Source organism: Bos taurus, chromosome 4 (assembly GCF_002263795.3).
Source record: "Bos taurus isolate L1 Dominette 01449 registration number 42190680 breed Hereford chromosome 4, ARS-UCD2.0, whole genome shotgun sequence".
NCBI lineage: Eukaryota > Metazoa > Chordata > Mammalia > Artiodactyla > Bovidae > Bos > Bos taurus.
Genome location: NC_037331.1, coordinates 43,951,562 through 43,978,451, shown reverse-complemented (window position 1 = coordinate 43,978,451; position 26,890 = coordinate 43,951,562). Strand labels below are relative to the sequence as shown.

The 26,890-nt window shown below is 40.9% G+C and overlaps 1 protein-coding gene across 2 annotated transcripts in view; it reads left to right on the top strand.

Moving 5' to 3' along the window:
- Nucleotides 1–26,890, top strand: part of CCDC146 (coiled-coil domain containing 146) — a 141,502-nt gene that overhangs the window by 79,495 nt on the left and 35,117 nt on the right. For both annotated transcript variants that reach the window (XM_005205333.5, NM_001205487.3), the window contains 4 exons: nt 15,241–15,323; nt 18,433–18,642; nt 23,873–23,930; nt 25,770–25,946. In XM_005205333.5, coding sequence (XP_005205390.1) covers nt 15,241–15,323; nt 18,433–18,642; nt 23,873–23,930; nt 25,770–25,946 — 528 coding nt within the window. The remainder of the gene's footprint in view (nt 1–15,240; nt 15,324–18,432; nt 18,643–23,872; nt 23,931–25,769; nt 25,947–26,890) is intronic.

Sequence of the window (26,890 nt, the reverse complement as noted above, 5' to 3'; positions counted from 1 at the left end):
TTGCTGTGGCCAAAACTTCCAAAACTATGTTGAATAGTAATGGTGAAAGTCAGCACCCTTGTCTTGTTCCTGACTTTAGAGGAAATGCTTTCAATTTTTCACCATTGAGGATAATGTTTGCTGTGGGTTTGTCATATATAGCTTTTATTATGTTGAGGTATGTTCCTTCTATTCCTGCTTTCTGGAGAGTTTTTATCATAAATGGATGTTGAATTTTGTCAAAGGCTTTCTCTGCATCTATTGAGATAATCATATGGTTTTTATTTTTCATTTTGTTAATGTGGTGTATTACATTGATTGATTTGCGGATATTGAAGAATCCTTGCATCCTTGGGATAAAGCCCACTTGGTCATGGTGTATGATCTTTTTAATGTGTTGTTGGATTCTGATTGCTAGAATTTTGTTAAGGATTTTTGCATCTATGTTCATCAGTGATATTGGCCTGTAGTTTTCTTTTTTTGTGGGATCTTTGTCAGGTTTTGGTATTAGGGTGATGGTGGCCTCATAGAATGAGTTTGGAAGTTTACCTTCCTCTGCAATTTTTTGGAAGAGTTTGAGCAGGATAGGTGTTAGCTGTTCTCTAAATTTTTGGTAGAATTCAGCTGTGAAGCCATCTGGACCTGGGCTTTTTTTTATTTATTTAATCTTTTCATAAAATTATCAGAAACTAAAATGGAAAAACAGTAAGAAAATCTCAGAAATTTTAAAGCATTAAGTTTTAAACTTCTGATATAGTTATGTGTGTTTGTGTATGTGTATTAATAAAGCATGAAACAAAGCAGCATTCCAATGTTAAATGCCTACTACTACAGGTCTGTAAAGGTAACAAGTGAAACAGCCTAGGTGTTAGTACATTGTACATACATTGAAAGGGTAGGGTAGACTGGGCTCCTTTTAAAAGGGGGAAACCTCTTTTATTACTTCTGAAAGTCAGTCTCTGCTAAATGCCAATTGATTATTATAATGTTAGAATATGAATCCAGGGTCATCAAATCTAAAGTTTTTTCAAGAGAAGCTGGAAATTCAGTCTTTATGGCAAAATCTACAAGTTTTTAGATGGTACCAGCTAATTTTCTAATTTTAAAAACTGTACATACTAAAAATATCTGCAGATTTGTACTTTTGACTGCTGTGTGCTAAGTTGCTTCAGGCATGTCTGACTCTATGCAACCCTATGAACTGTAGCCCACCTGGCTCCTCTGTCCATGGGATTCTCCGACAAGAATACTGGAGTGGATTGCCATTTCCTTCTCCAGGGGATCTTCCCAACCCAGGGACGGAACCTGAGTCTCTTACGTTTCCTGAATTAGCAGGTGGAATTTTTACCCCTAGCACCATCTGGGACTGCTAGTTTGCAATATTTGGAGTAAAATACACTGCTGTGACATGGATTCAGGTGCATCTCACATATTTTAAGAGATATGGGCAGTATCTTACCTACTTTTCCTGATTAAGAAATATGTAGAAATAGTTACCAGTCCCTAAATTTTACAACCTATCAAGGATAACTGGAAATGTGGCATTTCCATGAAATGAGGCTCTTCATGTTTGCCAGCAAGCACATTAAAATATTTTGTAATCACTGACTTAGTGAACTAGAAACAGCTGTGTTTGGTGAAGTGTTTGTTAAAATCTACTTTTTAAACTTTTTTTCATGTATTTTTATTTTACTTTGCTTGGGTATCAAAGTTGGTATCAAGTGAAAAAGTTTTAAAATTATACTTGGTGACATTATATGGTTTTCTCTTCTTTTTTCAAAACTAAAAACTATGTCTTCAAATATCATAAAAAAACAGACTTCTTGGCAAACTGTGTTAATTTCTGAATATTCCACCCTTTTCTGAGGAAATCCCAGAATAGGCTGTTTTATAATTACCATGAGCAATTGCTATCCATTGGTTACCATTGAAGTTATAGTATTTCAAGAAATCTATAAAGTGACTAATTGGTTCATATAAGTACATAACAAAAGATTCTGAGGATCTAACTTTCAGTTTAAGTATAACACATTATAATACCCATTTAATTATAAAAATTCTCTTATCTTTCCCTTTAAAGAGTTTTTGTTAGGATTCAAACATTCAGGTATTGGATTGTATGCTTTATTCATGGATTTTAATATTTCTGGTACTTAAATGTGACCTAACAGTCTACAGAAGTCTGAGTAATTATGGGCTGAGCTATGCATCCTTGGAAGTAGATCAGGTTGAGTTGAGGACTTTCCCCCAGTGACAAGCTGTCAGGAGAAAATGTTTGACAGTTTTTCTATTCAAAGGCTAATATTCCATTCCAACCTGTATGGGGAGTGTGCATTCCACATACAATCAACCAATCCATAAATCTTCTACACATAACACCAGCTTATATCCTCTTAACTTTTATACACACTTGCCCACATGCACATACACATACACACACACCACACATGCACGCACACCCTTCAGGTTGTTGGTGTTCCTTCTAGATTGACTGTTTTATATTATTTAGGTGATGTCCTTTATCCTTTTGGCCCGATTCACATGTGTATATGGAGAGGACAGGTTATATATTGAGGTAAAACAGCAAGTTTTAATGACTGCCCTCTATGTTCATGGTTAGTTATTTTACTGATATGTGCAGCCTCTCATGCCACACCCCTATCTGCCAGATGCTGATGGATTCTTGAGGCATGTGCTTAGCACCTGCTGTGTGCTAGGTTCTTGAGACATCAGAATGATTTCCACCTTCAGAGAGCTTCCCATCTGGTGGATAGACATCTGAGCATGATTTCAACGTTAAAGATAAGCACTCTAATTGAGGAATGCGTGAGCTATAGTAACATCACGATGAAATATTTCTACTGTTCAGCAGGTTCTAGATATCTGGGCTATATCAAATGAATAAAAGAGTGAGAGATATTCTGCTTAACAGAAACATCCGTAGAACTCATAGGAAAGCTTACAGCAGGTTTTAAGGATTGGCCTATATTTTCATGGTTAATAATTTTACTCATCAAAATCAAATGGCTTCTGCACACTAGAAATAAACAATCCAAAGATGAAATTGCAAAAACAACTCCACTTACAATAGAATCAAAAAGATTAAAAAACTTTGGGATAAAATAAACAAAATTTAAATGGCTTGCCCAAATATGTTGCCAAGATTTAAAGCTCCCCTACCAGGAGATTAGCAAGAATGCAACTCAAACATCCTCATATTCTGCTCCTGAGTTTCCATTTCATGGTATTAATGAGGAAGTTGCGAGCTGTCACTTCGGGTTTTTGTTCTTTTCCAAACAACACTTCTTCGGTTAGCAATGAAAAGCTTCACTGTCCATCCCAATCTGCCTGCTAGAAGGGGAAGTGGAGGACGCTGCCACAGAGCACGCTCATCTGGCACCGGGGCTTCCCAGATGCCTCTCTGGTAAATGCACTGTTATTTATTAACACCGGGAAGAGCAGTGTGGGCAAATGCATCTTCAAAACAGGAAGGTGGGCACCAAAGGTCCCAAGTTTCTTTGTTGTGGGAAGTGGCTATATCCTTTATCTGTAACCTCATAGCCCAGAGCTGGAGGAATTGGCTGCCAGCCAGGTGAGGGGGAGGTATCCTTAGCACAAAGAGGACCCTGAAAGGTGGGAGCAGCAGCAGAGAGTAGCCAGGTCCGGGGACCCAGCCAACGTGCTCCAGGCTCCCCACTTTACAGTGATGGCTCCTTGGGCTGCACTCTGTGATCTGCATAGTGAGATGAATAATTGACCATCTTTTATACATTTGAAACCCTTGTGTGAGAGATGGGTCCCAGCTCCACTTTCGATCTCTCCCTGCTTAAAGGCACTCCAGATCTGTAAAGGTGCCCTAGAGGTGGGACCCCTGCATGTAAATAAATGAAAACTGATTGGTCAGAGTCGGCAGGCAGCACAGCTCTTCCTGCCCCGCCCCCACACGGCCATTCCTGACCCCACCCCTACTCTTCTAGTTCCTGTTTTTGTGATTTTAGTCATTCGTGTTTTAACTCTGTTTCCTAACTCCATTATGTTCTGACTATCGTGTAAATACCCCTCAGGACTCTGGCCCAGTTAGCTTCTTTACTCTTAACCATTAGTTTGTCCTTTGAAGTTTGGAAAGAGGAATCTGGGTTTTAATCTGGTTCATTTCCTGCCTCCTGGGCTCACAGCCACTCCAACCTGCTATCCTCTTTTCCCACGATCTTTGGAAGTAGGGGTAAAATCATTTAAACAAAGGATAAATGATTGTTAAAATTCCAAGCAACTGCAGTTTCACTGGGACAAATGTATTTTAAAGGAATGTCACTCATTAGCATATATGTGCTTAGACATGCTTTTTATTTATTTGGCTGTGCATGTTATCTTAAAATTACTGTAACTTAACTTTAAAGTCTTACACAGAGCTAAGCCACCTGCATTACTCACCCACAATGTCCACTGCATTTGATACCTTAACTCTGGGAGGCCCTGTTTGCCACTTGTGGCCTCCCCCGAATTCCTGCGGTCGGCCACCAAAGGAGGAACAAGACAGCTGTGGGAGGCAGTACCAGAGCTCTCTGCTCATCCTGTGAGCCTTGCCAACCACACAGAAGGGAGCCGGGGAGCTGTGGGTGAGGCAGCCTGTGTTGTATGGCACTCTCTGCTCTTTGAAGTCTTGTGTTGAGGCCAAGTTACCTGCTCTTGTCCTCCTTTTACACCTGCCCTCTCTGATGGGAAAGTTGGAGTGGAAGTGAATGAATGAACAAGCGTTCTGACAGCCACATCATTGGTTTTAAGATAAGCTTAAGTCAAACAGTGTGAAGAATATTACCCAGTACTTATAAGATACCAAGCTATGTGCTGGGGCTTAGAGATGAACACCCTAGGATTTCTATCATCAGGGAGTACACAGCCTAACAGGGGTGACACATTTAAACACAGGCTGATAATAGTTTACCATGTGCACAATAAGATACGCATCTAGATTTAAAGAAGCAGTAGAGAGAAAGAAGTAATCTGCCTGGAAATGAAAGTCAGCCACAGAGGCTGACTGAGATGTTTCAAAAGAAGAATAAGAATTCTCAAAGTGGACAAGAGAGAGAAATTGAAGCTAGGGCAATACAATATACAAAGACATAGTATGAGACGGTATTCATTTTCTACTGCTTTCATAACCAATTACCATAAACTTGGTGGCTTAAACAACACAAATTTATTATATTCTGTAGGCGAGATGTCCAATACGGGTCTTGATGGGCTAAAATCAAGGTGTTGATAGGACTGCATTCTTTTCTGGAAGCTCTAGGGGAGTATCTGGTTCTCTTCCTGTTCCAGCTTCTAGAAGCAGCCCTTATTTCTTGTCTTGAGGACCACTTCCTCTGGCAGGTCAAATCCTTCTCACACTTTCAATCTTTCCTTCTTCTTCCATCTCATGTACCTAACTCAGCCAAGAAACATTCTCTGCTCTGAAGGACTCATGTGATTAGACCGGACTCAGTCAGATAATCCACAATAATGTCCTCATCTTAAAGTCTGTATCTGCCAAGTCTCGTTTACCATAAAAAGTAACATATGTACACATAATAGGGATTATGATGTGGACATCTTGGGATTGGGGGAGGGGCATCATTCTGCCAACCACAGGACATGTTCTAGAAATGAAATGGTCACAGTAGGTTTAGAAGGAGAAGAGCCAAGTTTGGAGAGGGTGGCAATCTCCAGATAACCAAGGCCCTTGTATAACAAGTAGAGTAATTTAGACTTCACCCTGAAAGCGATAGGATCCTCTGAAGGGTTTTAAGCAAGGTGAAAATTGTATTTTAAGGCACAGGCATTCTTCCCCAACTGGCTATGCCTCAATAGGATTGACCTCTCCCTGGGGAAAGGTACGAAAATTGTGTTTTAGATAGAGTACTCTGCTGGCAGCTAGAAGGAGATTCAAGGGGACATAACTTGAAGTCAGGAAAGTGCTTAGTTATCTACTGCCACATTCTCAAAAAGAAGTGATGAAGACTGGTGTATAGCACTAAATAGATTCTGTCTATTCTATGAAATTGTCTGACATATCTAGTTTAACAGAATCTATGGATGAAATGCCCCATAATATCAAATTTCTCTCTTAAAAAATGGTCACAGTATATGAATGTTGATATTATATCATTTAAGTAAGTCATGTATTCTAAATGTTAGAGGAAAATGTTTATTGCTCTCTAACTCTTAATTCCCATAGTCCTGAATGGCTCTTGCCCAAACAAAGTCCTAGTTTGTCCAATAACAGTAGCCTGCAGGCTCCTCTGTTTGAGAGTCATTGGCATACAGGCAGGTTCAGACTATACAGTTAGTTCAGACTAGGTACAGTGGATAACTTTTAAAAGAAAAAAGGTCATGTCAAAAGCACGGGCAACACCAACTTTCAAAAAGTTGGTGAGAAAAAAACAGAAGAATTAGGAAAGAACCATGAGACCATATGCCACAGGAACCAGAGGAGAGAGTTCAAGAACAATGAACTGTCAGAAGTCAATAGTAATAAATGTCATAAGATTATCATGTATAATAAGGACAGAGGGATGTTTGAACTTAATAATTAAGGTCACTAAGGCTCCACTTCTAACCAAGATGGACTAACAGAAACTAGATTTACCCTCTTTACCTTAAACAACTAAAAAATGGACCAAATCAGGTGAAACAATGGTTTCCAGACTTTGGACAATAGCATAGGGCAGTGATCCCTTGGAATAGGTAAATAAATGAGTTGAGAACTATCAGTTTAGTTCAGTTCAGTTGCTCAGTCGTGTCCGACTCTTCACGACCCCATGAATCGCAGCATGCCAGGCCTCCCTGTCCATCACCAACTCCCAGAGTTCACTCAGACTCACGTCCATCTACAAGTCTGTGATGACATCCAGCCATCTCATCCTCTGTCGTCCCCTTCTCCTCCTGCCCCCAATCCCTCCCAGCATCAGAGTCTTTTCCAATGAGTCAACTCTTCGCATGAGGTGGCCAGAGTACTGGAGTTTCAGCTTCAACATCATTCCCTCCAAAGAAATCCCAGGGCTGATCTCCTTCAGAATGGACTGGTTGGATCTCCTTGTAGTCCAAGGGACTCTCAAGAGTCTTCTCCAACACCACAGTTCAAAAGCATCAATTCTTCGGTGCTCAGCCTTCTTCACAGTCCAACTCTCACATCCATACATGACCACAGGAAAAACCATAGCCTTGACTAGAAGAACCTTCGTTGGCAAAGTAATGTCTCTGCTTTTGAATATGCTATCTAGGTTGGTCATTACTTTCCTTCCAAGGAGTAAGCGTCTTTTAATTTCATGGCTGCAATCACCATCTGCGGTGATTTTGGAGCCCCCAAAAATAAAGTCTGACACTATTTCCACTGTTTCCCCATCTATTTCCCCTGAAGTGATGGGACCGGATGCCATGATCTTCGTTTTCTGAATGTTGAGCTTTAAGCCAACTTTTTCACTCTCCACTTTCACTTTCATCAAGAGGCTTTTTCGTTCCTCTTCACTTTCTGCCATAAGGGTGGTGTCATCTGCATATCTGAGGTTATTGATATTTCTCTCGGCAATCTTGATTCCAGCTTGTGCTTCTTCCAGCCCAGGGTTTCTCATGATGTACTCTGCATAGAAGTTAAATAAGCAGGGTGATAATATACAGCCTTGATGTACTCCTTTTCCTATTTGGAACCAGTCTGTTGTTCCATGTCCAGTTCTAACTGTTGCTTCCTGACCTGCATACAGATTTCTCAAAAGGCAGGTCAGGTGGTCTGGTATTCCCATCTCTTTCAGAATTTTCCACAGTTTATTGTGATCCACACAGTCAAAGGCTTTGGCATAGTCAATAAAGCAGAAATAGATGTTTTTCTGGAACTCTCTTGCTTTTTACATGATCCAGTGGATGTTGGCAATTTGATCTCTATAATTGCCCCCATTTTACTACTTACGAGAGTGTTTCTCCAAGTGATAATAGAGGGAGGGGATTCCAAACAGAGCCAGCTGGCCTTGCTGATTTGACAGAGTTTGGGGTTCAGGGAGGCCACGTTGGCTAAGTTAGACAGGTGAGGTGAAGGGAGAGTTGCACAGGGAGAGAGAGAGAGAGAGAAAGAGCACTCCAGAAATCTGCTGAGGAATGCTGATCAGTGCATGCATGTGAGGACTGTGCTGAGGCTGGGAAAGAACCCCCAGAGAGACTGGCATAGAACAATACCTGGAACTCACACAGAGCCAAGAATAGTTCATTAGATTAGAAGACCTCTTGACACAGGAGAAGTGTATTGATTCAGGAGTGGGGCCAAATTAGCCCAGAAAGAAAGATCATTCTAGACTTCCTCAATGAAGTTTCAAAGCAAGCCTTGAAAGGATCACACTATTTCCAAGTACCTTAACTGTGACTCATAAAGTCCCAAAATATTTAAAGGAATCCATTTAAATATTGGATAAGTGTAAAAATCACAATGTCTGTTGTCCAATCAAACAAATTAGTCCAAATTAGTCCAAATGTCCAAATTAGTAGGCATGCAGAGAAGCAGGAAAATGTGACCTATAATGAGAAAAACCAATAATGGAGTAGACACAAAAACAGAATGAGTAGACAAGGACAATAAAACAGCTACTGCACATGCTTTGAATGTAGGGGGAAGGGAGAGGAGAGCATGAACATAATGAGAGAGCAGCAGTTATAAAAGACGCAAAGCAAACTTCTAAAGATGAAAACACAACATTTGAGGTGAAAAGTTCACTGGATGGGACTAATAGCAGATTAGATACTAAAGAAAAAGAGATGAGTAAGATTTTAGATATAACAATAGAAACTATCCAAAATGAAACATAAAAGACTAGAAGACAAAAATGAACAGAACATCAGTGATCTGTGGACATCAAGTGGCCCAACATGCTTAATTAGAATCCCAGAAGGAGATGAAAAGGGGACAGAAAAAAAATATCTGAAGAAATAACACTTGAATTTTTTTCCAAATTTGATGAAAACTGTAAACCCACAGATTGAAAACACTGAACAAATCTCAAGCCAAAGAAAACCACACCAAGACATATCCTAAACAAATTATTGAAAACCAGTGATAATGAGAAGAATATCAAAATCAGCCAGAGAAATAAGGAAATCATCAGTCAGTTTACCAATCTGGTGATACAGTGGCAGCCTGATCACTATGGATTGGTGAGTGACTGGAAGGTAAGAGAGTGGAGATAAAGGGCAGAGCCAACTCTTCTGAGAAAAAACTGAAATCAAAGAGAAGGAGAGAAAGAAAGGGGTAACTAAATGGGAGCATAGCATTCAAGGTATGTTTTGTTTTTATAAGATAGAGGAGAAAATTTATAGGTTGAGGATAATGTTAATGATAATAATAATAAAATAACTAACATTGATAAAGCCCTTCTAGATACTATGCTACTGCTGCTGTTAAGTCGCTTCAGTCGTGTCTGACTCTGTGCAACCTTATAGACGGCAGCCCACCAGGCTCCCTTGTCCCTGGGATTCTCCAGGCAAGAACACTGGAGTGGCTTGCCATTTCCTTCTCCAATGCATGAAAGTGAAAAGTGAAAGTGAAGTCGCTCAGTCATCTCCGACTCATCGCAACCCCATAGACTGCAGTCTACCAGGCTCCTCTGTCCATGGGATTTTCCAGGCAAGATACTATACTCAATACCTTATGTATATTGATTCCTTTGGTCTTCACTACAGCTTTATGAGGGCTTCCCTTGTGGCTCAGCTGGTAAAGAATCCACCTGCAATGCAGGAGACCTGGGTTTGATCCCTGGGTTGGGAAGATCCCCTGGAAAAGAGAAAGGCTACCCACTCCAGTATTCTGGCCTGGAGAATTCCATGGACTATATAGTCCATGGGGTCGCAAAGAATTGGACATGACTGAGCAACTTTCGGAGAAGGCAATGGCACCCCACTCCAGTACTCTTGCCTGGAAAATCCCATGGACGGAGGAGCCTGGTGGGCTGCAGTCCATGGGGTTGCTACAAGTCGGACACAACTGAGCGACTTCACTTTCACTTTTCACTTTCATGCATTGGAGGAGGAAATGGCAACCCACTCCAGAATTCTTGCCTGGAGAATCCCAGGGATGGAGGAGCCTGGTAGGCTGCCATCTATGGGGTCTCACAGAGTCGGACACGACTGAAGCGACTTAGCAGCAGCAGCAACAGCAGAGCAACTTTCACTTTCACAGCTTTATGAAATGGGGCTATTTTTGTTTCTCTTTCATAAATGAGGTACAGATGGATTAAATATTACTCCAAATTACAGGGTTAAAAAGTAGCAGAGCTGGAATTCAAACCAAAGTCCACTTGTAATGTACTTGACTCGTATGTGTTGACCCAGCAAAGAGGGGAAGCAGAGGTTATTATAAAGGCGAGAAAGTATAACTGATGCCTAGGAAGGTGTAGTAGATACATATTTGAGAGCACATGTGGATGGATGAGACATGACCAAGAGGAAAGGAAGACTTCATATTTGAGATCTGGGGAAAGAAATTAAGGCTGTGTGTAAGTGTAGGTAAATAGATTTGTTGATGACTTTAGGTGGCCAAAGTTTGCTTGGTGAATGTGTTAGGTTAGGTGTACAGAAAAGCTAAAACTTGATATGACAACCAAGGGGAGAAGTCAAACAAAATGAGTGATGAATTGTTGAGAGTTTGATTGCATTTGAGCTACATCTAATAGCTATGTTCTTTTTTTCTAGCAGTGAAAGGGAGAGGGTGAGAGAGAGATAAGGATGGTAAATATTTATCCTACCTCCCGAAACATGGCAGCTATTTCTCAGGATGAGACCACCAGTAGGTAATGTCAAAGAAGCAACAAGAATGGAGCAGGTTAATAACCATGGTCACCTTGGTTGCCCTACAGACACCCACACAGACACCTAATTGTTTCCTCATGCTGAACCCTTCTAGATAAGTCCACTTGGTAAAAGCTCTTACTGAGCTATTAGTTTCCTTGGAAAGTCCTAGAATTTCAATTTTTGAAATTTTTTCCATATTATTACATGTCATCTATGAATCATGAATTCTTGTTACTTTTAGCTCTATAGTAAATGTTTCCTTCCAATCTCAATTACCAACAAAGCGATTCAAAAACACAAGAATCTATTGTGAAACCATATTTATGAACTTCTGACATTATATCTAACCTTTTGTTGTATATACTCTTTGACAACTTAAGATTGGGCTTTATGCTCTATTTCTTAGAGCATGCATTTTTAAAACATGACAAACTTGGTTTCTGTACCAAGTTGTGTCATGCAGGGTGAAAATGCAACTGTCTTTTCCAGGTTTATGTTTACAGACAAATAATTTCATCTACTAGAACTGAATCTTTTTCTTTTTAAAATTGTATTTATATTTATTTATTCAATTTCTCTTTGGCTGTGCCAGGTCTTTACACTGTGGGGGCTTTTCTCTAGTTGTGGCGTGCAGGCTTCTCATTGTGGAGGCTTCTCTTGTGGAGCACAGTCTCCAGGGCCTTTGGTTCAGCAGTTGCAGCTCCAAGGCTCTAGATCACAGGTTCAGCAGTTGTGGTGCACGGACAAAGCTGCTCTACACTAAGTAGGATCTTCCTGGACCAGGGATAGAACCTTTGTCTCCTGCATTGGCAGGCGGATTCTTTACCACTGAGCCACGAGGGAAACCCGACTCTCTTTAAGAGAGATTTGTGTTTAGTAAATAGACCATAGTAAGATAGTAGACCATAGTAAGATAGCTTATCAGTGCTTTTTCCGAACATCTATGATTTAACCTTTTCCAAGTTATGCAGAAACTACAAACACATATCACAAGTGTTGCCCTGTCAGCTTTCTTCCAGATTCTGGATACCAAAGGTAATCTGGCTGGTGGAGTGATGTAAATAGCAAATAGAAAAAGAAACCTGTCCACCTTCTTGCTTTTTCTGTGGTCATAAAACCTGCCAACAGGCATCCATGGCTGACCTGCCATCAGGCTTCAAACTACTGCTGTTTCAGATGAGACTCAAGTTAGGGAAAACTCAGCTGAGTTTTCAATAAGTCTGAGCTAGAATTTGGCTGTTTCTGCCACTACGATCTGATCACAGTATTCTCCAGTTTGAAATTCTGTTCTGAATTCCTATTGCTTATAGCAATTGTTTTCAAGCCTATTTTAACTTTTTGCTATTAAAAGTAGTATGTATCCATTTGGAGAAAATTATGAAATATAGATAAACAAAAATAAAAATATAAAAACTATACATTCTTATTACCCAAAGAACATCATTTTTAAAAAATCTTAGTTCTTAACCTAGATCTATACCTTACTGATGGTCTCTATCTGATGAACTGTCACCATAATCTCTTCTAATTCTTTAAATGTGATTTGTTTCATTTTTTGAACATATTATAATAGCTGCTTTGAAGTCTTTAAGTCCAACATTTACACACCCCAAAGCAGTTTCTGACTTTTTTTCTTTGCATATCTCAGGATTTTTTGTTGAAAAACTGGACATTTTGGATAACACTGGGGCAAGTCCAGATTCTGATCCCCTCCAGGCTTCTTCTTGTTGCCATTTAGTCTTTGTTATTGTGCAGCCTCTGATGTCTCCGTGTAGATAATCTTTCCTTGTTTTTGTTGTTAAGCTTGGCTTCTTGGGTGGGGGGTGCTCCATAGCCTGGTCAACCACTGGTTGGTCAGAGATTGTATTTAAGCCTCCTGAGCCAGTAAACATTTCAAGGTTTAATTCTTTTCCATTCAATCTGTATGTGGCTTGAGGACTGCTTTCAAAGTTCAGGGAGTTTACATATTTGCCCCACCTTTAGCTCAGGGACCTTAGAAGTATCCTCTCTGGTTCTTCCTCACAGGTCACAGCCTTAAGCTTTTCCGCAGCCTTCTGGACCACTAGTATCAAGTGTGATATTAGCAGGGCCCTCTTTGACTCTTTCTGGCCCCAATTTCTTTGTTAAAACTTCTGCTGGTCTGCCTCCACTGGTATCACTAAGCTATTAGCCTCCTTTTACTGTTAATTCTTGTGATAACTATTCTTTTTGACAATTCTTTGGGGCATGGATTGTCTACACTGTTTCAAATCGAGTGAGCATCCTCAGGCAGGAGGTGATCAGCATCTGCTAAGGGGTCTGATCTTCTTAGGCTGCCAAGCCTACCGAGACTCTCCCTGTACAGCAGGAGATCGGGGAGTGGGGATGGGCACTACTTGACAGCTTCAGTCACCTACCCAGTAAAGCTCTTTCACATACAGAGCTTGGGATGAAGGGAGGTAAAGCGCAGCAGCTTTCTGGGGCTGCCCCACCCCCTGGAATACATCTTCAGCAATAGAAAGGTGGGGCAATGGGATTTTCATTGACTGTCAACCCTGCCCAGAATGCTTCTTATACAAGAGGGAGCTAAGAGTGATGGATGCAGCTCATGGGGTAAATGCCATAGTCTTCTTACTCTTCTGAGTTTCAGTAGATTTTATTAAATAAATACCTCTAAATTTCTTTCATGCCCTTAGGTCAATTTCCAGAGACCATAAATGGGTGTCTTAGATAATTTTGACCAGCTTGATCAATGTTTCTTTGAGAGAGGGGCTTCGTCAACCACTTCACACCACCAGTTTAGAATTTCCACCCCATGGAAGGGGTCTCTAATTTATAATTTTACTTATTTGCTTTAACTTACAACATAAAGAAAATAATTACAAAATATCAGATACACTTTTTTAATGAACAATAAAACTACTGAGTGTAGTTCTAAGCATTCAATAATTTCTTTTGTGCCTATCGCCTCAAACCAGGAGCTACTGTAGGGCAGGCCCTATGTCAGTTCACTTGTTTCCATGGTGCAGGGCAATGGATGGGAGGTAATGGTCTTTACAGCCTTAAAACAAAATGCTATATGTGTTTTTAAACACATGATTCTATGATTACCTTTCCTAATGGCTTAACTTCGGAGGAGCCTGGTAGGCGGCAGTCCATGGGGTCGCTCAGAGTTGGACACGACTGAGCGACTTCACTTTCCCTTTTCCCTTTTATGCATTGGAGAAGGAAATGGCAACCCACTCCAGTGTTCTTGCCTGGAGAATCCCAGGGACAGGGGAGCCTGGTGGGCTGCCATCTATGGGGTCGCACAGAGTCAGACACGACTGAAGCGACTTAGCAGCAGCAGCAATGGCTTAACTTCAGTGACTATCTCACTAGGCTAGTTTGTTGCTAGTTACAAGGCTGGCTCCCAAGTGGGCTTCCTAGTACACACATACTCATATAAGCCCACACTCACACACTTAACCTTTTCCTAACATTTTCCCAGTTACTTGTCTCCTTTAAGAGTGCCCATATGTGAGTTTTTTTAACCAATTAGACTTTAAAGGCACAATGCCTATGGCCTGCACCCTTTTTTGAAGCCAATGAAAATGTTTGTGATTCAAAATAAGTTATATATTGGCTCAGAAACACAGAAAGAAAACTGCAGAACCAAAATAAATGTGTTTAATTAAATGTTTATAAAATCAAATATTAGGTCAACCTATCAAAAACAACACTTAAAAAGTTACATATGAATTATATTTAAGGTGGCATATAAATACATTTGGGGACATTTGTAGTGGCTCAGCAGTAAAGAATCTGCCTGTCAGTTCGAGAGACATGAGTTCAATCCCTGGGTCAGGAAGATCCCTTGGTGAAGGAAATGGCAACCCACTCCAGTATTCCTGCCTGGGAAATTCCATGAACAGAGGAGCCTGGCGGGCTACAGTCCACAGGGTCATAAAAGAGTCGGACATGACTTAGTGACTCAACAACGACTGGTGTTAATTACTTCTGTAACTTTAAACACATTGTTTAAGCTTTCTAAACTTCAGTTTGAAAGGAAAAAACACCCTATTCACAAAACATTTTCAAGAATGAAACAGCTGATGTACAACAGCTGCTCATAATAGACGCTCAATAATTACTAGTTCTTTCAACTTACAAATAGCCACCCTAGTAATGTATACTCTGTACCTCGTTTGCTAAAGCTAGATACATGAGATTTTTTTAGAGCTGGAAGAATTTAAATCAATTCCTTCCCTCAGTTTACAGATGGAGAAATCACAGTATTCATCTTGAGAGGGAACTCAGCCCAATAGAACTAGAACCATCTTCTCTGAACACCTGCCGCCTTTCTAATGTGCCTCGTTGTTGCGTGTTTCCTAATGTTTAGCTGAAAGATTTTATGATATATCCATTTTATCTTTGCTTAAAGCATAAAGAGGATTATGGCTAATAGTGGTCTTGTGTTCCTTGTATTCTCTTTGCTAGTTACATGCTCTGGGGAAACTTCCTGGAACCAGGATGGCAGAGTTAAAAGCCAAGTACACCTTGCTGCATGATACCGTGATGAGGTATGCTATTTACCAACGTGGAGACATACTTACTCATGCTTCTACTTCTTACTTGAAATGGGACCCATCTTATTTTTCATTTTCCCCAAAACAGACTCTGAGACCAAGATTTGAGTTCAAGCGGTTTAAGAACATTATCATGAGGGAGTGGGGAAGTGACACGGGGAAGAAAGTTATTCAGCTGGGGATGTGATAATCTTCAGGTTAACACTGCAGACAAACGGGGCTCAGTCTCACCGAGTGACCACAGAACACGCCTCAGAACTCTCCCACTGAAAGCACGAGAACACTGGTATATCTGTTCACTAATTTCCATCTCCCCTTGATCTAGGGTTGCTTCTAGGTGGGTGAGCCCCTGACACCTCTACCTTACCCTCTGAGAAGCCATAAGTTCCAATGGCCAGAGAAAGCTCTCGGGCAGAGACACACAGATGCTGTTGTTATATATGACAACTGTCCACCAATGCTACTGGTGGCCGCTAGAGTGGGCCTAGGTGACTCTGGTGAGGCACTGACATTCTCTGCTACAGGACACTCCTGAAAGATCCTCTCCTCCCCACCTTCACCATTCAGGAGGTGTAGGTTCTATAACAACTCCAGTCTATGTCTGCTAAGATTTCTGTCTTTACTTCTCACCTGTTCCTCCTATCTCCAGCCACTCACCTTAGCCCAGTTCTAAACAGCAGAGGTCAGAAGACTAGGCGACAATGGAATAATTCAACAAGGTTTTCTAAGCATGTGCAGTCAGCCATCGGGAATCAAGGGGGAAGGAGAGCGAAGAAAGAAGTGGAAATCTGTAGTCCTGCTACTCCCAAGTCCCCTCTTCCTTTTCCCCACCTCCTGCCTCATAGCTTTGCATGACGTCTTCATTAAAACCCAAGGAGAGACAGTGATAGACACTCCGTCCTCCCCCTCTGCCTCGCTCATATCCACCCATTACTCCTACTGCTTTGCTTGCCCAGGTATTTGGCTACTTTGAGGATGAGAGCCTGGGGAAGGAGTGAAGGAGAGCAGAGCTGCATCCCTATAGACCCTCCCCTGGGCTCCACTTCATACACACTCAGCTGCATCCTGGCTCCTAACCACCCTCCAGCTTGTCTCCTTCTCTTCCCCAGCCCCAAACCAAATTCTCACCCTCACCCCTATAACAGGGACTCCATTTCCCACAACTGATCCCAAATGCCAGCGTGTACACGCAGCTCTCAGGACTCAGGAACTTAGAGGATTTAGATGGAAAGTCTGGGGTGATCTTTTCAACATATTTCACACCACTTTACTGCGAGAAATTCCACACAGTTATCTGAGCCTCCTTGCAGATTGAAACACTTGTCACTCTCTGGATAGCTCTAACCTAGAGCCCCACAGAGCCCTGTGTGGTGCTGATGTGGCTGCCTCCTTGCCTGGCTCACAGCTCAGCTCCCTGGACTCCAGTGAGAGTCACGCAGGACCAAGGCCATGGCACTCTTTCTTCCTTCTTCCAGGCTGTGTCACAAAACCATTACTTCCCTTCTGCTACATTTTACCCCCTTCTGACCCCAACACAAAAGAGTTCCCTCTTTTGTGATTACAACGAACACTCACCACTCTCTCCCCACCACTGCCTGGTGGGTAGGAAAGACATGAAGATGCAGACTCCTCATTCTTGGTGCTGGGGCTGCAGCAGGGCAGATAAAGGCTGGAAATGCTGAACCGAAATTGAATGAGGTGTCCATAGAAATCATGTTACAGGAGCTGTTAAATTCTCTTCTGCTGATGCTCTATTTCAAGTTCACATGTGTAAATTACCATTTGTGTTCTGGCTGGAGCCGCAACCACTGTGTTTGCCTACTTTCTGAGGGCAAATGGGCTCAATGGCCCGAGACGATACCTTACAATTCCGTAGTTGAAGACTCATGTTAAGGATATCAGGTAACTTCATATATATACAGTATATACAAGGAAATGAATTGTAAGAAATAACTCTAGCATTCATGAATGGAAATTACATGTGTATCTTTATAGCTCTTGTTGCTATTTAGCACCTAACACAGTGCCTGAAACATCTGATAGCCCAATAAATGTTTTGCTGTTGAGTAAATGATGTAGTAAATACTGAGAAAATGGGTGGGGCTGGTAACTTCAGTCGAGACAGGCTTGATTAAGTTGTTGGGCATCTCTGCAAATGAACAGAACCCTGAAGAGTTCTCCTAGTGAGAAAAGTTGGTGGGGAGCATGCACACAGTGCTGCCTTTAAAACAGGAACTGGCAGGGTCTTGCTTCTGAACTGGAGAGACAGCAAATGCAAGGAGGGAGGATTTCTGAGAAAGAAGAGTCAGATCTGCTGATAAAGCTGGATCTGACACTAGCTTGCACCATAGGTCAGTGATTCCTTGAAGACACTGGAGAGTCCAATAAGTCCAGTTTCTATGCTCATTCAATTCTGCCTCAAGCCCCATGCTTAACCCTTTCCCAAGATAAGGCCAAAGCCACAGAATATACTTGGAATTGTAGGAACTGCTCTTTTCTGTGACATTCACATCTGTAGCCAGGCATTGAAGTTATGATCACAAATATGTAAATTAAGTACATAATTTTATAGAAGAATTTTTCTTCCTAGTTTCCTGGTAAAGTGTCATTAGAAAATTTAACTGTTTTTTCTTATTACTAAGGAAGAAAAGATTTTCCTTTAATCAGGTCATGAGAATCCACGAATTCAAGAAAGCCAGGGTTGCTAGGGCATTTGGAGGGAGAACCCACTCTTCTTGGTATTATTATTCTCACCCGCTGGAAGGTCATGATCAAATATCTGCTGGAAGGTCAAGTGCAAATATCACATTCCCATCCAACTAATGCTTTCTCTGTCATCTCCCACCATCTTGATCTAGACACGGGTGGCAGCACTTGTCAGCTGGTACTCCAGCTTCCTACTCATGTCTGCTCCCCTCGGCTAGGTGTGAGTTCCATTTGCCTTTAAGATCTAGTGCAATACTTGGCACAGAAATGCCACTGAATTGACCTGAACCCAGCATGGACATACTCCCTCCACACCTCACCAGACCCCCACAGGAGCTACCAAGGGCATTGAAGGTATACACTGCTCATTATGCAAATCTGTTTTTCTGGGATCCAGCACACAAGAATCAGAGGTCCAGCTGCTACAGGATGCCAAACGTTTCACTGAGCAAATACAAGAGCAGCAGTTTCACCTGCAGCAAGCTGATAACTTTCCACAGGCGTTCACCACCGAAGTTTCCAAAATGAGAGAACAACTTCTCAAGTATCAAAATGAATACAATGCAGTGAAGGAAAGAGAGTTCCACAATCAGTACAGACTGAATAGGTAAGTACGCGATTCTCTCAAGTTTGCTGAAGACAGATGCAAGCAAAGCTGCTTCCACATAAACTAGGAGAAAAAACGTGGACTAACTGAAGAAGGAATTTTAGGTACAGGGATTATGAGGTAGCAATGATAAGAGAATTACAAGCCTAGTTCTTTCCTTGAGTCCCTAGAACAGGCGGTCCCTGAACAAGTCCCTGAAAAATAAGCTCGGGTTTCAGGAAGATGCTCTTAGGAAGAGGAGATCCCTGTAGTGGTTTCCGTGTGTCAGGAAAACTATAAACATCGGGAGCTGCGACCAAAGAACACACTCCATAGGGCAAGGACTTGGCATACACTCTTGGCCTCTTCAGCCCGGGTGGTGGCCCCTTTCCATTTGTGGTACCGGATCCCGTGTCTGCATGGCGAGTGCCCCATGAGGACTTTCCAAACAAGCCTATGTGAGCTGAGGGTCATACCTGGTTCCCTTGGTTCTTCTAATCAGGGACGGGGACCACATAGTCAACCCTCTTCTCCTATTACTAGACTGTTCCTTAAGGTCAAGGGAAAAAGTGATATCCTTTTGGAAGACACATTCACTTATCCAGATCTGAGGGACGTCATTCAGTGAACTAAAGCAGAAATGTATTGCTGGAAGGGATAAATGCTATTCGTAAAATCTCCTCTAACATTCCTCCTGTGAGTAGCCAGTCAGTGAAAGAGTTTGTTCAGCAAATCACGCTAGTTAGATAGAATTTCACAACAACTGTAGTCCAGGTTTTGTGATATGTGCTGTGCCTGGAGAGAAAGCCAAACCATCTCGCCTAGAATGTGTTACCGTTTAAAGTGGCAAAACTTTCTCTGGCTATTTTTAAGAGTAGGTAGATTCCCTGCAGAGTGATGGAACTCAGTCCTGCTAAGAAATAAAGGAATGATTTGAGTGACCTTTGGAGGACTTTGCTTGCCCTGGTTTTGAATCCTCTCTTTGGGGCCTATTATTTCAACTGGGGGATGAAGATTAGCTTAATCAGGAGAATTATATTCAGGGGGGAGGGTAATCTGAGTTCTTCTTTGTCTTTCAATCTAAACTTGTTTCAGGCTCACCAGTGACATCTATAAAAAGAAAGCTTAGCTATTTCTGTGCTCTGTAAGCACTCTTTCAGTTGAGAAAATAATGAAATTAAAACAATTGGTAGTTGTTCATTAGTATTGAAAATATGAATGCTTGACATTTCCATGAAAGGGTAAGAGGAACATAAGTCAGTTGATATTTAAATTGTTTAAAATTTCCAAGTATTCCTGCCAAGAGGAAAGGAAAAAAATGACCAGAACTCTTGCCTTTTAGGTATAGACAGGCAAATTGTTCATTGAGTCGCTTGGGATGGGGGTGGGGGTGAGGACTGTACATAGTGATCTACAGTAAACAAGAACATTTAAAGTGAACATCTGCGGAAATGTTTTGTGTGTATTATTTTTGGATTTGTTAACATGTAATACTTTAGCTTAAAGAGACTTCCCTGCATCCTCAACTATTAGCAGCTCAAGAATTAACAAACTTATTTCCATAAAAATAATGGTGATATCAAAATAAATACTAGGAAAGACTTACAGGCTGTGTATTTCACTGGCTTAACATACTTAGTATTACATGGTACGGAAACAAATTCATTCAACACTTCCTCCCTGGGAAGAAAGTAGATATTTCCATCCCCACATAAAAATAAAGAAACCAAGCCAGTGAGAGAGGGAAAAAAAAAAAAAAAACAACTATTCATCCAAATATACAGATGATATTTTTCAGATCAGCACAACAAAACCTCATTTTACTCTGGGCCTGAATAACAGAACTCCAAATAACTAGCACTCCTCTACCCCAACATCTTCAGGAACTTCTGAATCATTAGCAACTAAGAACAATATATTGTTTAAATATTCTAGAGAAAAGATTTTTGCTTTATAATTTAGTTGATTTTCTTATGTTTCAAATAATATCAACTCCTTAATAAGTGCTAAGGGAAGTATAATAACATGGTTGGTTAATAATTAAATCTGTTGCAATAGTTTTTGGCTTTGGATTAATACTGATGATCCCTTGGTAACTATGCAGTTCAGGAATGAATACGGAACTTACTTCAATAAATAAACACATACAAATAAATAATGAAGTGATTAAATAAATACTGTTGAGAACTCATACTTGAAACAAAGTAGAAGTCATTATTTTTCCAGAAACTTTCCCTGAAAAGACTATTCAGTATTCTTTTCAAGGTTTTTCTAGCTTTTACTTTGTTACGTTTTGGGGGCTTCTCTTCTTCCTAGAAATCCTAAAGATCTGGACAGCAAATCAGCTGAGTCTCTCATGCTAAATCTGAAATACCCTGACAAGTCTTAGTGGGCTGGGGAAACAGAGCCACGGCCAGTGCTGTGCTGTGCATGTGGACGTGGAGTGGGGGACACGCGTGCTGCACGTGTGCAGGACTGTGCGGTGTGATCACGGCCTTCGGGACTACTTCCTCTGCCGTGGCTCATTCCCTGTGGGCGCTCACCCAGGGGTATAGCAGTCATTTTCCATTCTTAGTCCAATAGCGATAGCAAAGTTGGAACCAAAAACCAAACATCTGATAAGAAAGGAACAGAGAGATTACTTTAGTGATGCCTCTGGAATTCCAGAAAGTTAGACTGACAGAGGGACGTGCAGATCATCAGGATTAGTAGTAAGGAAAAAACTCACAGCTGGAACAGATTTTACCTTCTAAACATTAAAAAAAAAAAAAAAAAAGTTCTTGTGGCAACCAAGAACAGAAAGAGCTTAGAACAGGTTTTGCTGCATATATTCCTCATAACTGAAAGAGAAGCACCTTAGATCCATGTTTAAAAGGCAGATCCAACTCTAAAACTAACAATTCCACTTTCTGTCCAGGCCTTCCCACCCAAGATAACATGAGTTGCTCACATACTTCCTATGTGATTCTTATTCTTGTCAGAGTTTGAGAACTGTTGGTCTCCAAAGAGCTTCTCAGCCCTGAATACTCTCAGAATCACCCAAACCTTCTCTCAGTAACCACTCATTGTGTGCTCAAACACTTCCAGTGATGGGGGCTCACAGCCTCCGTAGCAGTGCAGCCCAGCTTTGGACAGCAGGACTCGCAGATGGCTGTTGCTTATACTGGATAAGAAACTGACCTTCTACAACTTCCACCCAGTCAAGCTGGTTCTACTCCTGATGGTGGATGATGCCTCACGCACTTGGCAGCACACACAGCTTCCAGCATTGCTTCTTCGCCTACAAGTCCTTAAAACCAAAATCCTTTGATGACATGGTTCAGTTATGACTCTTGCTGCAGAAAAGAAACGAATCCTGAGGAGCTTTGATGCTGATACACTCCTAAGTCAGGAAAGCTGAAAGTGTCAGTTTTAGATTTTAACGTCAGTTTGAAAGGTTAGAAGTCTATGTATATCAAAAGGCACACACACTATAACTTTTTCTTATCCCAGTAATGCCCCACAAAAATGAGAATCCAAAACAAGAAAAAAGACAATGCATGAAGATGCCTATTATTATTTATAAAAGCAAAAATCTAAAGCAATCTAAATTCTAAAAAACAGTGGAATATTTCAATAATAATGTATTCCAGGTATAGCTTGATACTGAACAGTGCCTTGGAGGTGGATAGAGCTGAGTTTGAAAGTCAGTTTAGCCTTGACTGGTGACTTTGGAAGAGGTGCCTCACTTCTCAGTTTCAATGTTTCTTAATGAAAAAGGGGAAAATGTATGATTGAAATTTAATTAATTTAAAATCTTTAAAAGAATTAGCCATTTTACATTTTCTCAAGATAAAAAAACATTTTGCATTTAAAGAAGAGACTAAGTCTTATCTTGTGGGAGAGTCTCATGTCACCATTTTGAAATTCAGGGACACTCAGGTGGGCTTTGCAACCCAGCGATGGCAGCACACTATCACCCCCTGGTGGCAACACAGCTGAGGTGCAGGATCAACAGCTTGGAAGTAAAATAGCAGTATATACACACGTTGAGAGCATGAGATGGTTGGATGTCATCACCAACTCAATGGACATGAGTTTGAGTAAAGTCTGGGAGTTGGGGATGGACAGAGAGGCCTGGCGTGCTGCAGTCCATGTGGTCGCAAAGAGTCAGACGCGACTGAGTGACTGAACTGAACTGAATACACAAGATCTATAAGGAAAGGGCTTCCCTGGTGGCTCGGATGGTAAAGAATTGGCCTGCAATGCGGGAGACGTAGGTTTGATCACTGGGTTGGGAAGATCCCCTGGAGAAGGGAATGGCTATCCACTCCAGTATTCTTGCCTGGAGAATTCAATGGACAGAGGAGCCTGGCAGGTGACAGTCCATGAGGTCGCACACTTTCTTTCTTTCTTTCTAAAAGGAAAGGTATAAGTATTCAAAACTCTGAAGAAATTCAGCTTCAGCCTACAGTCCACACAACTAACCTATAAAATTCTGTGTGGCGCACAGTTATTGCAAAAACCTTCAATTTACTTATTGCAAATATAGTTTCATAAAAACAAACCTGGTATGCATGTCTCTTTAGACCTTCTGGCTAGTGGGATCTTCTAATTAGATGGAACCAGTAAAGGCTGTATCAGTAATCCAGACAGGTACTGCTGCTGCTGCTGCTAAGTCACTTCAGTTGTGTCCGACTCTGTGCGACCCCATTGAGGGCAGCCCACCCAGCTCCCCCGTCCCCGGGATTCTCCAGGCAAGAACACCAGAGTGGGTTGCCATTTCCTTCTCCAGTGCATGAAAGTGAAAAGTGAAAGTGAAGTCGCTCAGTTGTGTCCGACTCTTAGCGACCCCATGGACTGTAGCCCACCAGGCTCCTCCGTCCATGGGATTTTCCAGGCAAGAGTATTGGAGTGGGGTGCCATTGCCTTCTCCAGACAGGTACTAGTTTCTTGTAAATAATATAAATAAAAAGCCCAGAGCCTGCCTAGAAGGAACCTGAGTCTGGAGGGGAGGTCGTGATCCCAAGCAGTTACAATGTGGTGAGAGAACTCCTTTGATGGGTGTGTGTACAGTGTTAGGGAGGACTGGAGAGGAAGCCCCTACATGAACCTGTGGGAGTCAGTAAAGCCATCACCAAGGATGGACACCAGGCTGACAAACACACCTGAGAGTGCATCCTGAGAAGAGAAAGTAGAAAATTATTACGGTGCAAATACTTTACTTTTTTGTACTTTGTCAAAGTTGATTTTTTTTTTTTTTTTTTTGCAGCTTAGTGGAAGAAAAAAACCTCATACTAAAGGAATTTGAGAAGATACCTAAGCCAGGAGTAAGTCTTAGATGATCTAGACTTTGTTAAATACAGCTGGATTGAAACAACCTTTTTGATAAATATTAATGTTTATCACAGAAACCATATCCTGAAACATTTGAAAGACCCAGAAGTCTTAACTATGGATGATGATGAAAGCAATACCTGTATAACTTCTGCAGTAAGCATAAGTGTGCCTATTACAGGATTTAGCTACTTGGCATCTAATTTAGGTTGTGTTTGGTTGGACAATATCTGCTTTGTTTTCAGAAGAAAAAAGGATTCTATGGTTGGCACTTAAAAACATTATTTTTGCTATAGTTATTACTCTTTTAGCTTCCTGAATGTCTCAAGCTGACTATAAGAAATTTTTATACAGATGTATCACTTAGTAATTCATGCCTAACAAACTTCCCTAAAACGTACTAGTTTAAAACAACAGCCATTTCTCATTTTCAACAGTTGTGAATTCTTCTAGCCTGAGCTGGCTCAGTTGGGGTAGGATGGCTTCATTTGTATGTCAGTCATTTCGGTGTAGTTGGTCTAAGGTCACACGTCACTGGTTAGTCTCATGATGATGGAAGGGTTTCCGGTCTCAAGAAAGAGACAAATAGTCTCAAGAAAGGGCAAACCTCAACACAAGCAGGTTTTGAGCCTTTGCTTAAATCACTGTTGGTAACATCACATTGGTCCAAGAAGTCATAGTGCCACATCTGGAATCAAGGGGCAGAGGTCCTCCTACATCTAAATATGACACAGCCATACTGCAAAGAGGTGTGCAAACAAGATTAGGAGGAATTATGTCCCTTTCTTTTGCAATCTATCATAGAAAGTAAATGGAAGAATCAGCACACATCACAGTAAATGGGACTGCACTACACCTTCTGAATGGTTTTATTAAAAAAGTATGTTGTTGGTGGTTTAATTCCAAGGCACAAAAACTTGTTAAACATAGAGTAAGATACTATTACACATGAGTATAAATATACATCATATTATATATGAATGTAAGAATGTATACATATGCATATATGTATATATTATATACTATCATATAAGTATTCCTAACCACCACAGAGATTCTATGGGAAAAAGTATTTTGAATTTTAGTTTCAGATCATAGGATCACTCACCAATTTTACCCTCCAGAACAGCAGTGGAAGAGAGCCATATGCAGAAAGGCCAGAGAAGGCTAAGTGGATCCTTCCCCTTAGTCATTAGTAACGTGTGGCCCTCCTGAGTACAAGAAGGCTTCTCTCTCATAAGTTAAACACTTCTCAGATAATCAGTCACGGGAAACAGTCAAAGCCCTGTTAGGAGTCTGAGGCAGAGGGCATTTGAGGAGACTGTGCATGAGTTAGAGAAGTAGTATTAATGAGAGTGGAGGATTAAGGAATGTCAAGGACTAGAGACATTCCAAATATGAACTCCCTAATCTTTAATTCTCATGTGTGACTCAGACTAACCATAACCTAGATATTCAAACATTATTTGTATCTGATTTGTCAAATCACAAAGCTACTAAAAAAAAGGCTGGAAATTTTTACTAATGCTTTTTGGTATCAAATAAACATTAACTCAAAAAAAGGAAACATTTAAAATGTAGGAAGACCGAAAAGAGCATTAATTAAAAAAAAAAGAGTTCAAATCTAATGTAAAACGTTTAACACATATAATTGCTATGCATTTATTGAAGAGGTCAGAAATCAAAAGTTGCATTTAACTCTGTAAGAAATCATTTATGAAGCTCAGAGCAAATATAATTAAAATGGTAAGTAAAATTTTTAATTTGATTTTTAGCCAAACAGATCCTTGCTCAGACTCTGTATAACCTGATGATTTTCATGCCTTTTAAAGGAAATGGAGAAGAAGATGAGACTATTGAGAGAAAGCACTGAAGAATTACGTAAGGAAGTAATGCAGAAGAAATTAGAAATTAAAAATTTACGGGAAGATTTGACATCTAAGCAAAAGCAATTACTAAAGGAGCAGAAGGAGCTAGAAGAACTGCTTGAGTATCAGGTCACCTTAAAGGTGTGCTGCTTCACTCGCACATATGTAAACACTGATCTGCAAGGACATAAAAACGCATGGGTGTCATTACACTTTTTGCATTGACTACATAGGTTTGACAAAAACCCAGACACACAAACTGAAATGTTATGCAGTTGTGATTGATCCTATCAGACTAAACCTGGGCTCTGGGGATTCACAAAAGATTTTTGAATATTCAGTAGCATCACTCTAAGTTGGAGCTCTGACTGGGAGAAAAGGTCTCTCTAGACCTCGTCAAGCATTTTCCAATATTAGAAAGCAGTGTCACAAACACAATCACTTCCTTCAAGAGCAACCAAATGTCCTAACCTCTTTACATATTGTTACTACTTTATCCTTGTCTGCCTGTTTGATTCCACTTCACTTCCCTCTCACTGTGAACATTATACAAGACCCACATTTATGTTTTCAGTTCAGTTCAGTCTCTCAGTCGTGCCTGACTCTTTCCTAAAACATATTTGTGTTTTAAGAAATAATTAAAATTCATTTCATTTTGAAATATTTTGCAACAGGTCTTGAAACAATTTAAGTAACCAGAGTTATTTTTTAAAGCAACACATCTGAGATGCCTTGGCTTAGAATTAGGATTCACTCTGACCTCCTTAAGAGATGAAGCAGTCAGCCGAGACATATCCAGCTGCCACCTAGAACATGGACACTGAGCCAAGATGGATTTACAAGGAACCCAGTGAAGCTAAAGCTTCAGCCCCTCACATGCGTTAAGCGCCTCCAAGGCCCTGAACCTAATTTAGCATTTGTAACTTGTGATTCTTTCTCTTAAAAAGAACTGTACAGTCCCAAACTGTACAAGTTTTAGCCTCACAAAATTTAGATCTGCTCAAGACTGAGCAAGACCCCAGAAATATACCACACTGCAGGGATGTCTTCAAGCCCCTGTGCTACCCCAGGACCCAAAGTCCAGC